Consider the following 15,892-nt stretch of genomic DNA (forward strand, 5'->3'; position numbering starts at 1 on the left):
GGGCATTCATTATCTTGGAATATTCAGGATTCAGAATTTACCCAAACACTACGGATCTTGATGTCGCCTTCACTAAAGGGGCCTCTTTTATTTTGGTGCCGGTCCTACTTTCTGCCACAGTCCGACCCTGCCACATGCCTTAACCCAGAGTCTATCTAGCCTTTGTCGATCTCGTCAATTCCAAGCATGTCTCAACAACCCCCTCGGTAAAGAATGGAGAAGCTTTCCCATTTCTGTCCAAACGGGCTTCTGAAGGTATGCTGCCCCTCCCTGCTCTGGCCCGCCCCAATTGGAAGCCCTGCTTGAAATAAGGTAAAGAACAATTCGGGCAAGTCATTTTACTCTAATTCAGCTCATTCGGGTCTCCCTCCCACTTCTGTCTGACGTCATACGCTTGACTCTCGTTTGCTGGAACTTTACTTTTTTTGGGCTGGGAGTAACTGGAGACAACCAGACAGTGGTACTGTTCTTCTTTCGGGCGGCAGGCTGGCATGGATTGATACAGTTTTATTTTCTTAATGTTCCCAGAGCCAGCCCCTCCCCTTCTTTGGTCGCAGGCAAGATATGAACAGTAGAATTTTTAAAAAGTGCGACATAATAAGGCAATATGAAAAGGAGTGGGAGGGACAGAGCGGGAAGAGGATGTACCCTTGCATATCACTGCCAGCAATGACACTAAACGCTCCACTAGCAACAATGGAAGATTGCTCAGTTGCTTTATGCGCCTGAAGCCATCAAACTGTAGCTGGCGTGTTGCTGTCCGCGGCAGACCAGCTCATCCTTTTATTCTTTCAAAGTTGATGAAATGTGTTCCAGTAAGTGGGGTAATGCTAGCATCTGGTCACTGCAAGCAATATATAGAATGTAAGTTTTGAATGTTTCTACCCTGGTACACTACTGTTCAATGGGGTGCATCTTTACATTGACATTCCTAACATCGAGGTGGTAATGTAAATCCAAGCGTTAACATGCCTGTCCCTTTAAGTGTGTACTTGTCAGTGACGCTCCCATTGATGACTGGCATTGTCGTGGAGCCCTGGTCACAGCTCTTTTTAGCCAACCAAACTTTGCATCTTGGGACATGTAAGTTAATGGGTTTAAAAGGAAATGTAAAACTTCACGTGAAAAAACTCAATGTGATCTTGGCTAAAGCATTCACAGGCTTCTCGGGAGGTAGTGTGGGGGAGGAGGGTACACACTGCTCCTTTTTAAACGAGCACCCTCCTTCATGTCCCTTGCTACCCCTTCCTCATGCCTCCATCACATCTCAGCTGCCCGCTGCTTCCTCTTCAGCTTTACTCCTTCATGCAGTCACGTCCCTTCTGAATAACTCGCCTCTACAGTCATTCCTTCCCTGACACCCTATGTCCCCACTAGAGCCAACACTTCTACAGACCATTGCACTCTCCTTCCTTTCCTCCCTCCTGCAGCCCCTTTCATCAGCAGTCCCAGCCTCCCTCCCTGTTGTTGCTGGTTCAGCTGCCCAGTACTGCCCTTCCTGCTACAGTCGGCTGCCACCTTCCTCCTGCCAGAGCTCATGTCAGCAACATACAACATGCAAGCACTCCCAAGGCTAAGAGATCAGTCTTGCATTTTAGTTGGAAGGTAGACCCATTAGCTTTGCCAATGTTTGTTTATATTTAACATTGGCTACCGATGTTTAACCCTAACTAATTGAATTCTTATAATTAATGGTCGACACATCTTTAAAACTTTGATCACGTTATATTATTTCTGATATATTTTATCTACTAATTAATGCGTCACACCAAAGGCCGTTTATGAATATGCTGTAATTCCAAGTGCACACTTAAAATTGTTCAAACATGCACTGGCTTTGCCAAAGAGGAGAGGTATCAAAAGTTTTGTGGTTTTAATTTCCTGTTCACCACTCAGTGTAAAAGGTCACAAGATGTCACTTTCACTACTGCTATCATCGTGCAGTAATTATGCCACGGACAGATTAATTATCTGCGTTTTCTTGCACTTCTACATACAAAACACAGTAGTACCGCGTGTGGCAGTGAGTTCAACGAAAAGAAAGGCCCTTGCAGTGCCGGTTGTATTATTTGTTTGGATTGCATGTTTACTAATTTAATTTACTTACTTTTATTAAAAGGGTCATCATAAGGGGTGGCCAGACTGGATATCATGTCCCAAGACCTGTGTTTTTCGGGACCTTAGTTCAACACAATCTATTAATAGATATTAAAGTGCAAGTCTCCTGCACTTCTCTCTCTGGATCAGGAATCCCTCAAAGCAATCTTCAGACTAATGCCTTCAGGGAGACAAGCCTGACTTTTGCAGAAAATGCTCGGCTGCACATGCCTCGCACCACAACATTTTTCCACTACCTTATGCTTCCTCGCCGGTGGCTCCTGCTCCTCCTGCCACCACTGCTCGCCCAGGTCGTATGCCATGTTTCCAAACACTCTGCATACCACAATTCGGCCAAGACAGCACTCCTCTGCAAAATTCAAAAAGTGCGCCAGCTACTCTCACGCGTGTCTGGCAGCTCAGTTTGTGCAGCTTTTAGTTTGCGTTCCAAACCTCTCCCTGGCTTCAGTCCCCACCTCTATTCATTTTTTTGACATTACACAGGGCAACATGCCAGACCAGAGAACTAACTTCCCCATTTAATATATTGGCACTGGGCGCCATGCTGATAGACGAAATAATGCGCTAATCCTTCACTTTTATATTAAAAAAGGTAGATTAGCGGGTAATGTTTAGGCTTTAAACGTGTTTACTTGGAGCACACATTTACAGCAAAATACTTCTTCAAGATCAGGGATAGTTTATCTCCTTGTAAATAGCGGCTCACTAAAAGCTATTTCGGTACTCTGTATAGCACATATTATTATTACTACTCTCAACTGTACTGGTTTTATCACCGTAAGGAGGATAATAATCTGAGTGAGCCCAAGGAGATTAAGTGATTTGCCCACAATAACAGGATATTCAGCAGATGCTGGGAATCAATCTGATTCTCAGTTCCAAAGTCGGCAGCTCTGAGATTGTGGCCTATATTAATAACTAACTTATCAGAAGATGAGGGCTTACCTCTATTGTATATAATATAGAGCTGGCAACCCGGCCATTGCTTAGCCATTTGTTGGAATCTGTCATTCTGCTTTACTGCATCCTAAATGGCCACCAGATCCCATGCGTCACTCCCGTTCATTACTTTTCATTGGTGTCCATTCGCTTGCGCATTCATTAAAGTGCTATTTAATTGAAGTGCTATTTTTTTTACACGTGTTGCTGCTTCCCAACCATCACTTTCCATGTTGCTGTCCGCTTCACCCCCTCACCACACTCCCAATCTTGCTTGTTTTGTTTTTCATTGGGATAGTTGCACTGCACACAATTCAACAACTAATCATTCCAATCCAATCCACATACTTCCACTACACACCAAACCGCAAAAGAAAAACACATTGCCATTTACAACGCCAATAACTCTAACTCTCACAAATGCGAGACCTATTGCATTGCAAATACTTGTTCTGTTTTAGCTGATGATATTGAGCATTCACAACAGGCATTGTCAGATCCCAACCGTTGGCTAACTGATTTTAAAGGCAACACCTTTTTTGCTTTGCAAGTGTTTGTTAATATGGTTTGTGGCACTTCATATCACACTTCGGTGTCTTTGAAATGCTGTCATGTGTCATATAGAGGCGCAGGAATAACCAAATTAAATGGTATTCATCTTAGTGAACTGAGGAGCATAGAAGAATATCTTGGCCTCGCCAGGTATCCATCTTACGCCCTTCTGTGACCCCAGATGCTGGATGCGAGCGTTTGATTTGCTGAAGCACCTTGCCATAGGCAGTTATTGAAAATTTTGGGTGGAGGGGTGCTGCTGGGGCTTCCTTCTTATGATGGTGTATTAAGTTGCATTTTCTCTTTTGGGCAGGTTGGTCTCGGAGCTTGAAAACATCTCCCCTCTAGTGAACGAGTGTCCAAAAGATCCACTGTTGTTTACTGGCTGAGGGTTGAATTGTCTTCAGTGGATGTGCTAAGAATCGTCTCTCCTCCAATGAATGAGCTTCCGAAGGTTCAGGTGATCGAGCGACGCCTGTGTCTGCTGTCCTTCAACGAGCAAACATCTGATGATCTTCCTGGCTCCAGTCAGTGACTGCCCCAAGGGCCCACGCTCCTTCAGTGAATGACCATCTTCTGAAGACCTCCCCTTGAAGCTGGACACCATGGATGTCCCCATGTTTCGCGGTCAGCTGGGTGCCATGTCCTCAATGGGTAACATTTCTGACTGTCCCAATGGCACCCAGTGGATCTGGATCGTTCTGTATGAGTGCACCCAGGGTAGCCGTGACATGGCCAGTGTGATCTTGGGACTTTTCTCCCTCCTGTGCTTCATGGGAGCCTCCTTCCCGTAAGTGAAATACTTTATGCACTAATCGATTATTCCTGCTACCTTATTGCTTGAGGCACCTTTGGTGCTGATTCACAAACTCTATCACTACTTGTGGCTTCACAGGCGCTTTAGAACATCATGTCGCTTGTGCTGTTTCAGCCTCCCGTGTTTGTTTCTTTCTGCTTATGCACCTCTATGACCTCCATGTGCAACATTGTACCCACACACTACTCATGCCCCATGCTTACAATGTTGATGGTTCTCCACTGTGATCGTCTCATGCCCTCCTCCCTCCTAATGCTTTTGAGTCCCCTGTTCGTAGTCTTCTATCGCCACACTGCTCCTAATTCCCCATGGTGATCTAACCCAGGAGGCGAAATTCCAATTTGTGCACGCTGGAATGCATTTAGGGTGCATGAAATAACATTTAGTGCTATTTCCAACAAGATCCGTTCCACGTTTCACCTGCCAAAAACCTGAGGTCAAATAGCGCTGGGTATATAATAATTGGCACATGCGCAAATAGCATATGTACAATTAGCACGTGGGTAAAAACCAACCACCTTAGAGTCCCATTTCGAGTGTCAAGGAGAATTTGCACTCGAAATGGAATTAGATCCATAATTTTCATCTGAGCCGTAGTGCAGAAGATGCTGTTGTTCAGTATCCAGCCCCATTAACTCTTAAATATTGCAAAGAAGAATATACAACTCCAATAACCTCAAACACTGCACAATGCCTTATGTCTGCTCTTTGGAATGGGAAAGAGTTCCGGTTTGGTGGTTGGGAGGGTAACTTGGTTGCAGGAGACGAACGCTCCTGTTCTCGTTGGATATGTGGGAACTTAACACACAATACTTGATTGTTAAGATCATCTCAAAGGTGTTGTATTTTTGTATTGCTTCAATTTAGTCAGGAATCAGAAAGATTGCGCGAGCTGTAGTGTGTACTCTGTTTTGTGGGTAATGACCCAAGCGAGGTCACACTGGCCAGGCGAGCCACCGAGATGGACCTGGTCACTCTTTCACACAAGTCTAAACACTACTCCCTGTCTCCATTCCCTCTCCCTTCCTCCTCTCAAGGCCACAGCTGAACTGTGGCAAAGTGGAGTAATACATAACCTGTTATCCCACCTACTACTGCCCATTATTGAACAGCTGCATTGTACGGAGGAGGGAAGAAGGTGGGGGCGGGGGGTCTCACTAAAGGTCCAGGGACATTAGACATTGAAAGGAGGAGCTCTAGTCATGTGGCTTGTGTCTGTTTAAGCATGCATCTCCCACTGGTGTACTCCTAGCCTTCTGGTTATAAGGTTCAAGTTGTGCATGTGCTTAATCTCTCCGAGGCTCACTACCTCCACACTGGGGCCTGCTGGCCTCATCCGGCATTTGCTACAGCCTCCCAGGCCCATCACAAGGGAGGCTGCTACCTCCACACTGTGGCTTGCTATCCTCATCTGTCATAACTGCTGTCCTCATCAGCCATTTGCTACAGCCACTCATGGCCATCGCAAGGGAGACCGCTACCTACACACTGTGGCTTGCTGTCCTCATCAGGCATTTGCTACAGCCTCCCAGCGCCATCAGAGGGGAGGCAGCTACCTCCCCACTGTGGCCAGCTGTCCTCATCAGCCATTTGCTACAGTCTCCCAGGGTAATCCTAAGGGAGGCAGTTACCTCCACTCTGTGGCCTGCGGTCCTCATGCGCCATTTGCTACAGTCTCCCAGGGTAATCATAAGGGAGGCAGTTACCTCCACTCTGTGGCCTGCGGTCCTCATGCGCCATTTGCTACAGTCTCCCAGGGTAATCATAAGGGAGGCAGTTACCTCCACTCTGTGGCCTGCGGTCCTCATGCGCCATTTGCTACAGTCTCCCAGGGTAATCATAAGGGAGGCAGTTACCTCCACTCTGTGGCCTGCTGTCCTCATGCGCCATTTGCTACAGCCACCCAGGGCCATCATCAGGGAGGCAGCTGGGGATCTTTGTCATGGCTCCCCTTATTTTAGGGCCCCCGCTCCTGCCATACAATGAATGTATATAGCACAGCCTTGCTATTAAGTGATGACAAATCCTGCCTTTGATTTTCTAAGACAACCTTTTTTCCAGTTTGAGATGAGATGCAGAATGGGGCCCCATAAACATTTTTGACTTGGGATCCACAAACTCTTCTGATAGACATGCAGCCAGACGCCTTTTTCATGGGTCAATAAAGGTCTTGTCCAACATACGAGGCTAAAGCACACATTGGGCGCAACTAAACCTGTGTTTATGGCTTTGCCAAATGCAGCACACCCTCTAGGTAGCAAGGCCCTACTAGAATAAACACTAATAAGGCCTCACTGAAGTGGACACCAGGGAAAGGTGAAGTCACGAGGAACTTCTCTGGACATCCAGGCCAGTTTATCCAAAGCAAGGCCCTGGACAGAGATTTGAAGCACCCCCAGGAACTGAATAAACACTTTACAAGTCACACCTAATTGGACTCACACTTTCAGGCTTGAATTCAGCTTCCACTGACACCCCAGATTCCTTCACCACCCTTAGTCCTCTAGTCTCAGGCTCACCCCTTGATTGCTCTTGCACCGTTTGCAGTGTGTGCTGTAAAGGTAACTGACATCTACACATAAGTACAAAGGAACTGCACAATCATTTGAGGAACGTCTGGTTAGCGAGAAATGCCTGGCCACATTTGGGATGGCCCCAAGTGCACAAAATGAAAGAATCCGTTAAGGGCCGACAGGCTACAACTTATAGGTCAGACATTAGTGGTTTAAGGGAAATGGGAACATCCATACGAGGAATGAATATAAGCAGTATGTCGTAGTCTAGTTCATATCAAATACTGGGGTAAAGGAACTGGTCGTCCAGAGTAAAGAATTTAGTAATTTAAAGAAAAATCAGTATCACATAGATACCTTATACAGTCATTTAAATACTTTGTAGGATTTTACTAGTGGTAGCAAACAAATCAACATTCACTGCCAGTACTCGAGTAGGAGACGTTTTACTTCTAATGGATAGTTGTGTAACGCCCTGAACGTCTCAGGATCGTTTAACAGACACGATAATGAGAACGCATCCACTTGTGAAGGTTTAGTTATTTTAATGAAGGCAAAAATAATACAAGGAATAAACAAAGGTTATAGTCACTGGAATCCTCCAGGCTAAGTACGTTACCAGCCCACAGCACGGATGGTCCTAACCGTCCTCTGCATATACGCCGATCCCGGCGTATGCCAACAGAGGGCAGAAATGAAATGGCCGACAATGCCAATCGGTAGGCTGTGAGGGGCACGAAGAGTGTTGGGGAGAATCGAGGAGTCAGGGAAACACCCAGCCGGGGTCTCTACCTGAAGGGAGCAGCCGCTCAACCTCTTCCTCAGACTGCACCGGGACGCGGAGTCACCTCCTGGTGATGCGTCACCGATACCCCAATCACAAGCAAAGAAGACTGAACCGAGAGCAGCCGCTCGATCGATCCTGTGGACTTCCGAGTCTGTAACGCGGCAAACACCTCCTGGTGTGCGTTACAGCTGGCAGTCCCTGTATCTCTGGTCGGGCTGGGAGTTACGACTCCAACCAGCAAAAGCGCCACTGCGCTTTGACTCAGCCGAGTCAAAAAGCGAAGCTCAATGGTTATCCGGTAGAGCTTCCGGGTCCTTCACAGGTGACGATGGGGCAAGACACGGCCCAGGGAGTAACGACTCGACCTACCTCCGTTCTTGCCTTACTGGAGCACCACTCCGGAACACTGCTTCTTCACTAAGCAGGTACGTCGGTGTAAACACAATATCCGACAGCGTTGTACCTCCCGGTTCCTCCCTTTATAGGGCGTGTTTTCCTTGAGTTATGTAACAGCTCTCCTGTTTACATAAGGGCGTGTTTTCCTTGAGTTATGTAACAGCTCTCCTGTTTACATAAGGGCGTGTTTTCCTTGAGTTATGTAACAGCTCTCCTGTTTACATAACCTCTCAACCGCTAAGCATCCTGGGAGATGTAGTCCGTTTTCGCTGGTTACCGTTTTCCTCCCCTCGCATGACAGGAATTCTTGACAGTACATCCTCCCTCTCAGCGGCTCCCCACGGGTCCAGCGCTGGCAGGAAAACGCCGATGGAACAAGGAGACCAAGCGCGGAGCATGAACCCCTTCAGCCGGTTCCCATGACTGCTCCTCCGGGCCATAGCCTTTCCACGCAACCAGGTACCACAGCTTCCCCCTGCGCCATTTGGACGCCCGTATGCCCGACACTTCATACTCCACCTCCGACTCCACGCATACCGGCCTAGGTGTCCCAGACGGCTTGGATGGTGCTGGTTTGAGCAATGATACATGAAAGACAGGGTGTATCCGCAATGACTGGGGCAAGCACACCTTCACGTTCACGGGACCCATACACTTGGTAATTCGATAGGGGCCCATGTACTTGGGATGGAACACACTGTTCTTTCGAAACCTCATGTTTCTTGTGGATATCCAGACGTAGTCTCCAGTGCGGTACAGTGGCCCGGGCCTTCTCTTCCTGTCTGCCGCAGCCTTGTATCTTCTCTTGGCCTCTATTAGGACAGCCCTTGAGCGCATCAACGTGTCTTTTATGTGTGCCACCCTGTCCGCTGTGGCGGGAATCCTGTCCTCTCTGAACGGATGTAGAAATGGCAAGAACCTGGGATGTTGGCCATAGTTGCTATAGAACGGAGATGACTGTGTGGAGCTGTGAGTGGCGTTGTTATAGGCTATCTCTGCAACCCATAGCAAGTCGACCCATTCTTCCCTGCCCTGGTCCACAAAACATCGCAGATACTGTTTGAGCGTTTGGTTCAGGCGCTCGGTTTGGCCGTCCGTTTGAGGGTGGTAGCTGGTGGACAGGGCGGTCTTAACATGCAGCGCAGTGCACCAGGTCTTCCAGAATTGCGCAGTAAACTGCGGCCCCCGGTCCGACACGATCACCCCAGGTAATCCATGCAGTCGTACCACATTCTTTAGGAGTAGTGACGCCAATTCCCCGGCCGTAGGGACTCTCTTGCAGGGGATGAAGTGCCCCATTTTCGTCAAGTAATCCACCACCACCAGTATTGCCGTCATCCCCTGGTCTACCGGTAGGCCCACCACGAAGTCCAGTGATATGCTATCCCATGGTCTATCCGGGGTCGGAAGTGGATGTAAGAGCCCTTGGGTTCGGCCATGGTCGGCCTTCATGGTAGCACACGTAGGACACTCCTGTCCCCACCTCCTGACATCCACTCTCATGGTTGGCCACCAGAAATGCCGTCCCATGCTAGCCACCGTTTTTTCAAAGCCCAAATGACCTGCGCATGGAGAGTCATGGCACCAGATGAATGCTTGTTTCCTTAGCCTAGGCGTGGGTATCAATAGGCACCTGCCCTTCAGGGGTATCCCGTCCTTCAGCTGCCATTCTCTGTGACTGAGGAGCCTCCTCCGCCATGCGAATGACCTGATCCCTCTCTTTATTCCCCTCAGGAAAGTATCCGGTTGGATAACCCCCAATACCATCCTCGGGGAAATGATGGAATGCTCGGTCGCAGGCAATGGTTCCTTAACTGCAGATTGACGGGACAGGGCGTCCGCCTTCCGGTTTTCCGTCCCCGGCCGATATGTGATGCGGAAGTTGAACCCCGCAAAGAAGATCATCCACCGCAGCTGTCTGGGAGAAAGGTGTCTTGTGGCCGTCATGAACTGTAGGTTACGATGGTCTGTGTACACCGATACCACATGTCTTGCCCCCATCAACCAATGCCTCCATTCGGTGAAGGCGTCCTTGATTGCGAGAAGCTCCTTCTCCGCAATATGGTAGTTGCGTTCGGCGTCGTTGAGTTTGCGGGACATGTATGCAACGGGATGAAGCACCCCTGTGTCGTGGTTGCGTTGGGACAAGATAGCCCCCAGCGCCACATCCGATGCGTCCGCTTCCACCACGTAGGGGAGATCCGGATAGGGGTGAGCCAACACCGGCGCCTTACCAAAGGCGCTTTTCAGGGCCTCAAAGGCTTTGTTCGCTTCAGGGGACCAGACAAACTCCTTGGACTTCCTCAGTAGCTGTGTGATTGGGGCCACCAATCCTGAAAATCCATCTATAAACCGCCTGTAAAAGTTGGCGAAGCCAATGAAACTTTGGACGTCCTTCACGCTTTGGGGCACCGGCCATTCTTTCACCGCCTTGATCTTTCGTTCTGCCATCTCCTGTCCCTCTGGACTCAGCATCACTCCGAGGAATTCCACGGATGTGACGTGGAAGTCACACTTGCTGAGTTTACAAAACAGCATGTTTTCCCTCAGCTTTTGGAGCACAGCTTTGACGTGGTGTACGTGCTCCTCCACACTGGACGAATAGATGAGGATGTCGTCGATATATACGACCACGTAGATATCCAACTCCTCTCTGAATACCTCATTCAAAAAGTACTGAAAGGCTGCCGGGGCGTTGCACAGACCGAACGGCATGACGAGGTACTCAAAAAGGCCGAACCTGGTCTTAAAGGCGGTCTTCCACTCGTCTCCGTTCCTCATGCGCACCAGATGGTATGCCCCTTTCAAATCCAACTTGGTGTAGATACGAGCTTTCTTGACCTGTTCCAGAAGTACACTGATGAGAGGCAAGGGGTACCGATTCTTTACGGTTATCGCATTCAATGCCCTAAAGTCCACACAGGCTCTCAGCTCCCCATTAGCCTTCGGGATGAAGAAGAGTGGCGAGGCGGCCGGAGACTTGGACGGGCGGATGAATCCTAGCTTGAGGAGTTTATCCAGGTACCCCCGGAGATGCACGTTTTCAGGCTCCGTCAGGGCATACAGCCTGCCGCTGGGAACGCTGGCCCCTGGCACCAGGTCGATCTGGCAGTCAAACTGTCTATGTGGTGGTAGCACTTCCGCCTTCACCTCATCAAATACATCCTCAAAACTGTGATAAGCCTGGGGGAGAGCCACATCTTTTTCTGCCGCTGTAGCCACCGTCTGACTCCCGCTCTCATCTGCGTCAAGGGATTCCGTTCTTATTCCACAATGCAGGATGCAATACGGTGACGTCAGTTCGATGCGATGTGTTGGCCAATCCACAGAGGGGTTGTGTTTCTGTAGCCACGGCAATCCCAATATGACGCCATATTGGGGCGCTCGGATGATGTTAAAATCGATTTGTTCCAAATGGTTCCTCCCACATCTCATCGGAAGGACCCCCGTGTGCTGCCCGATGGGCCCCGTCACCAATCGCCTTCCGTCTACAGCATAGACGTCTTCGGGTACAGCTTTGGGAAGAAGCACTAGCCCTAGCCTGCATGCCTCGTTGTGGTCCATAAACATGCCAGTGGCCCCTGAATCCACCATGGCCACAACGGGTATCCACTGGTCATGCACTCCCACGTGCACCGTGAGAAACAGGTGTCGTTGTCCCTTAGTGACCGAGTTGGAAAGTGAAGGGATGGATGAGTGACTCCGAGATGCCCCTTCTTTGGTCTGGGAGTCCTCTAGTTTTCCGCCGGTACGTCCACCACGGCTGTTACCGACCGTTTGGCCCGATAACGTGACGTCTTTGGTTTGGCAGGGCATTCACGTACGTAGTGGCCTTTTTTGCCACAATATAGGCACAATCCTTGTTTACGGCGTGACTCTTTCTCCGTGGCTGTGAGGCTCGCTCGTATTGCGCCGATGTCCATGGGTTCTCCCTTGGATGCGGTGGAAGTTTCAGGACTTCCCACTGTCACATAGGATGGAAGGGATTTTCCTTTTCTCCCATGATCCCCCTTTCTTTCACTTAGCCTATGTTCCAGCCGTAATACCAGGTTGATAAGGCCCTCACATGTCTTGGGTTGTGGGTCAATATGAGCCACGGCATCCTTGAGCTCATCGCACAGCCCGTGATGGAAGAGCGCCGTCTGTTTAGCAACAGGCCACTTGGTTTCCGCAACCAGCCTTCGGAACGCGTTGAGATACTGCACCAGGTCGTTGGATCCCTGTCTCAACTCAAGCATTTCACGGTCCGCCGTGTACGAGTCAGCCCTTCTGTCGAAGACTTTCAGGAATTCCTCGCGAAAAGCACCCCAATCACATAAGATGGGGTCGTCCCTGCTCACCAGAGGTACGGCCCATTGTGCCGCGTTTCCAGCCAAATAGGATATAAGGAAAGCCACACGAGCCTGACTCGTGGGGAACGCCCTTGGTTTGCACGATAAATGTAGCGCCACTTGTGTGAGGAATACCTGCACTGTGTTAGGATCCCCACTGTACCTCTCTGGTGTTGCCAAGGGGACGGCTACCGGCATTTCCACTACTACCGCAGGGGTCTGGTTCGTGAGGGAGGTGCTGGGCGTGAGCGGGTCCAATTGGATAGCATCCAGTCTGGCTTTTACATCGGCTGTTTCTTGCCTGGAGGCAGCCAATTCAATTTGCACGGTCGCTAAAGCAGCCAGCACATCATCAAGTGTTGCCATGTCTGTTATCGACCGGGAGACCGTTAGTGTTATTAAGGTCGGATATTTTGTAACGCCCTGAACGTCTCAGGATCGTTTAACAGACACGATAATGAGAACGCAACCACTTGTGAAGGTTTAGTTATTTTAATGAAGGCAAAAATAATACAAGGAATAAACAAAGGTTATAGTCACTGGAATCCTCCAGGCTAAGTACATTACCAGCCCACAGCACGGATGGTCCTAACCGTCCTCTGCATATACGCCGATCCCGGCGTATGCCAACAGAGGGCAGAAATGAAATGGCCGACAATGCCAATCGGTAGGCTGTGAGGGGCACGAAGAGTGTTGGGGAGAATCGAGGAGTCAGGGAAACACCCAGCCGGGGTCTCTACCTGAAGGGAGCAGCCGCTCAACCTCTTCCTCAGACTGCACCGGGACGCGGAGTCACCTCCTGGTGATGCGTCACCGATACCCCAATCACAAGCAAAGAAGACTGAACCGAGAGCAGCCGCTCGATCGATCCTGTGGACTTCCGAGTCTGTAACGCGGCAAACACCTCCTGGTGTGCGTTACAGCTGGCAGTCCCTGTATCTCTGGTCGGGCTGGGAGTTACGACTCCAACCAGCAAAAGCGCCACTGCGCTTTGACTCAGCCGAGTCAAAAAGCGAAGCTCAATGGTTATCCGGTAGAGCTTCCGGGTCCTTCACAGGTGACGATGGGGCAAGAAACGGCCCAGGGAGTAACGACTCGACCTACCTCCGTTCTTGCCTTACTGGAGCACCACTCCGGAACACTGCTTCTTCACTAAGCAGGTACGTCGGTGTAAACACAATATCCGACAGCCTTGTACCTCCCGGTTCCTCCCTTTATAGGGCGTGTTTTCCTTGAGTTATTTAACAGCTCTCCTGTTTACATAAGGGCGTGTTTTCCTTGAGTTATGTAACAGCTCTCCTGTTTACATAAGGGCGTGTTTTCCTTGAGTTATGTAACAGCTCTCCTGTTTACATAACCTCTCAACCGCTAAGTATCCTGGGAGATGTAGTCCGTTTTCGCTGGTTACCGTTTTCCTCCCCTCGCATGACAGGAATTCTTGACAAGTTGGTGCTAAAATGCAAGGGCCAGCTGAGGGCAATGTAGATGGGATAGTGTGAGTCGTGTGCCTAGCGGAGGGATACAGAGGATATGGAGTACTGATGGTATTGGTAGGCCATAAAGTGAGTGCTGGGATCTCTGGAGAGAGGCGAGACTGCCAAACAATGGCATCATGGGGTGGCAGACGAGGACTCGCAGTGGATTCTGGGGTGGAAAAGGGTGCTAAACATCGGATAATGGGTGTCGAGAGCCTGGTGTACAGAGAGCTCACTATAGAGTGGTAAACCTTAAGGTTTCAGTGTGACAATCATTGTCCGCATCAGAAATATGTGACCTGGAAAATCTGGGCTGGTTGGTGCAGCATAGTAGGCTATATAGGCCCTGCAGGGGCAGAGACTGGTGGCATGGTATGTGGCACAGGCTTTAAGAGGGAGGAGGGGGTTGGGAGAAATCAGTACTTCTCTTAAAAGTTGTGGTCTCTGAGGGCGGCAGGGTTCTGTCAGAGATTATCTGTGGTGGCAAAACCTTCAGGTGGTGTTCTCCATTATACACAGCTCAGCAGAATACTTCCTCGTTACACATGGAGCTGAGTAATTTACTTCCCTTTGTACTTGCTGGAGTGGCAGGCTTTTACTTTGAACATGGTTTAGTTGCAGATTTCAGCACTATTTTTAGCTTTCTGTCTTTTGCTTCCTCCATCTGTGTCGCGGGAAGAGAATTTGTAGTGTGGTTTTGAACAAAGCTGAGAATCCTCAGTCCTCTATGCTGCTGTATATCTCAGCCCATGATCTTTAGCTGGCAAGATGACTTAGTAGTTTAACTGGTCGCTGCTGATCTCCCCTTTGATCTGCAGATCACACGTTTGTGTGTCAGCAAGGCCAAGTCAGCCTTCCATCTGTGTTAGACTGGTAAATATGTATACTGTTACATTAGGTAATAGTAACACCAATGATTTAAAGTGCTTGAGATGAGACCTGCAATACGAAGCAACATATAATTCACGTTATTCATGGGGGGAAATGCGATGGGTACTTGCTGTCTGCAGGTAATTAGTTAGACCCTGGATACTTGGGTAGTAGAACATTTTGTTTACTCGGTTCAATAGGTCTGGAGAACAGGGATTCTTGTACAGTGGGCCCAAAGGATTCAGAAGTGGGTGTGATAGGACCAGATCAGACACATTTGTCTACCATCTGACCAGTGCGGCAGTCTTTGCTGTACTAGGAGAAGATAGCAGACTTGGCTACATTAGCACAGGAGCACCCTAGAGAATGTAAATGCTGGCACATCGGGCTCAGAGCAAGCGGGCATAGCCAGAGTAGGCTGAGAGCATGCTTACCCAGGTACAATATGATTCAAGCCAGCAGATTTGAATTCAGTAGAACCAGAGCATGTTTGTATTCGGTAGACCTAAGTGAGAAGATTTGGTGTCACTAATTCAATTTACGTGCTCAAGATAAATCCTACCAGAGCTATTACAGCCTTCTGGTGTGATACACATACACTGTAAGCAGGAATCCTGTAATTCCTTCTATGTCTGAAAATGGTGTTGAGCTGTACCCCATTTTCAACCTAAGGGGTGTCAAACGGGCTGCAATGCTTTCCCCGTTTAGGTCTTGTGCCATTAGATCAAAGTTTAAATATGGACCTGCACTTATATCGACTACCATTATGTTGTCAATGTAAGTAAACGCGAAGTTCAGAATACTAAATCTATACTCCCCTAAGTATAGGTACTTGGACAATTTGTTGTTAGTCTGCATTGTGCAGGGTGATATTATTGGTGTTAATATTGTGACGCACAGCCCTCATCCTCGTGCCCACTCAAATCCCACTTTCCACACAATCGCTAACATTTTTCTTGGCACAGCTGCGAGGGTTCAAAGCCCTTACTTGATCACATGCATACTCTCGCAAAGTGGTAATGGGGTACTGCCAAATCTAGATGGGAGATTCTGTTGCCTTCTGTCGAATAGTGGAGAGCTGCAGAGGTGGCTCC

The 15,892-nt window shown here is 48.9% G+C and overlaps 1 protein-coding gene across 1 annotated transcript in view; it reads left to right on the top strand.

Annotated features, from left to right (window-relative positions):
- Nucleotides 1–15,892, top strand: part of SLC66A1 (solute carrier family 66 member 1) — an 82,757-nt gene that overhangs the window by 25,843 nt on the left and 41,022 nt on the right. The window contains exon 2 of the mRNA XM_085609072.1: nt 3,923–4,399. Within this exon, the coding sequence (XP_085465198.1) occupies nt 4,215–4,399 (185 nt within the window). The 5' untranslated portion in view covers nt 3,923–4,214. The remainder of the gene's footprint in view (nt 1–3,922; nt 4,400–15,892) is intronic.

The sequence above is a fragment of the Triturus cristatus genome, chromosome 1_2 (assembly GCF_964204655.1).
Source record: "Triturus cristatus chromosome 1_2, aTriCri1.1, whole genome shotgun sequence".
Classification (NCBI taxonomy): domain Eukaryota; kingdom Metazoa; phylum Chordata; class Amphibia; order Caudata; family Salamandridae; genus Triturus; species Triturus cristatus.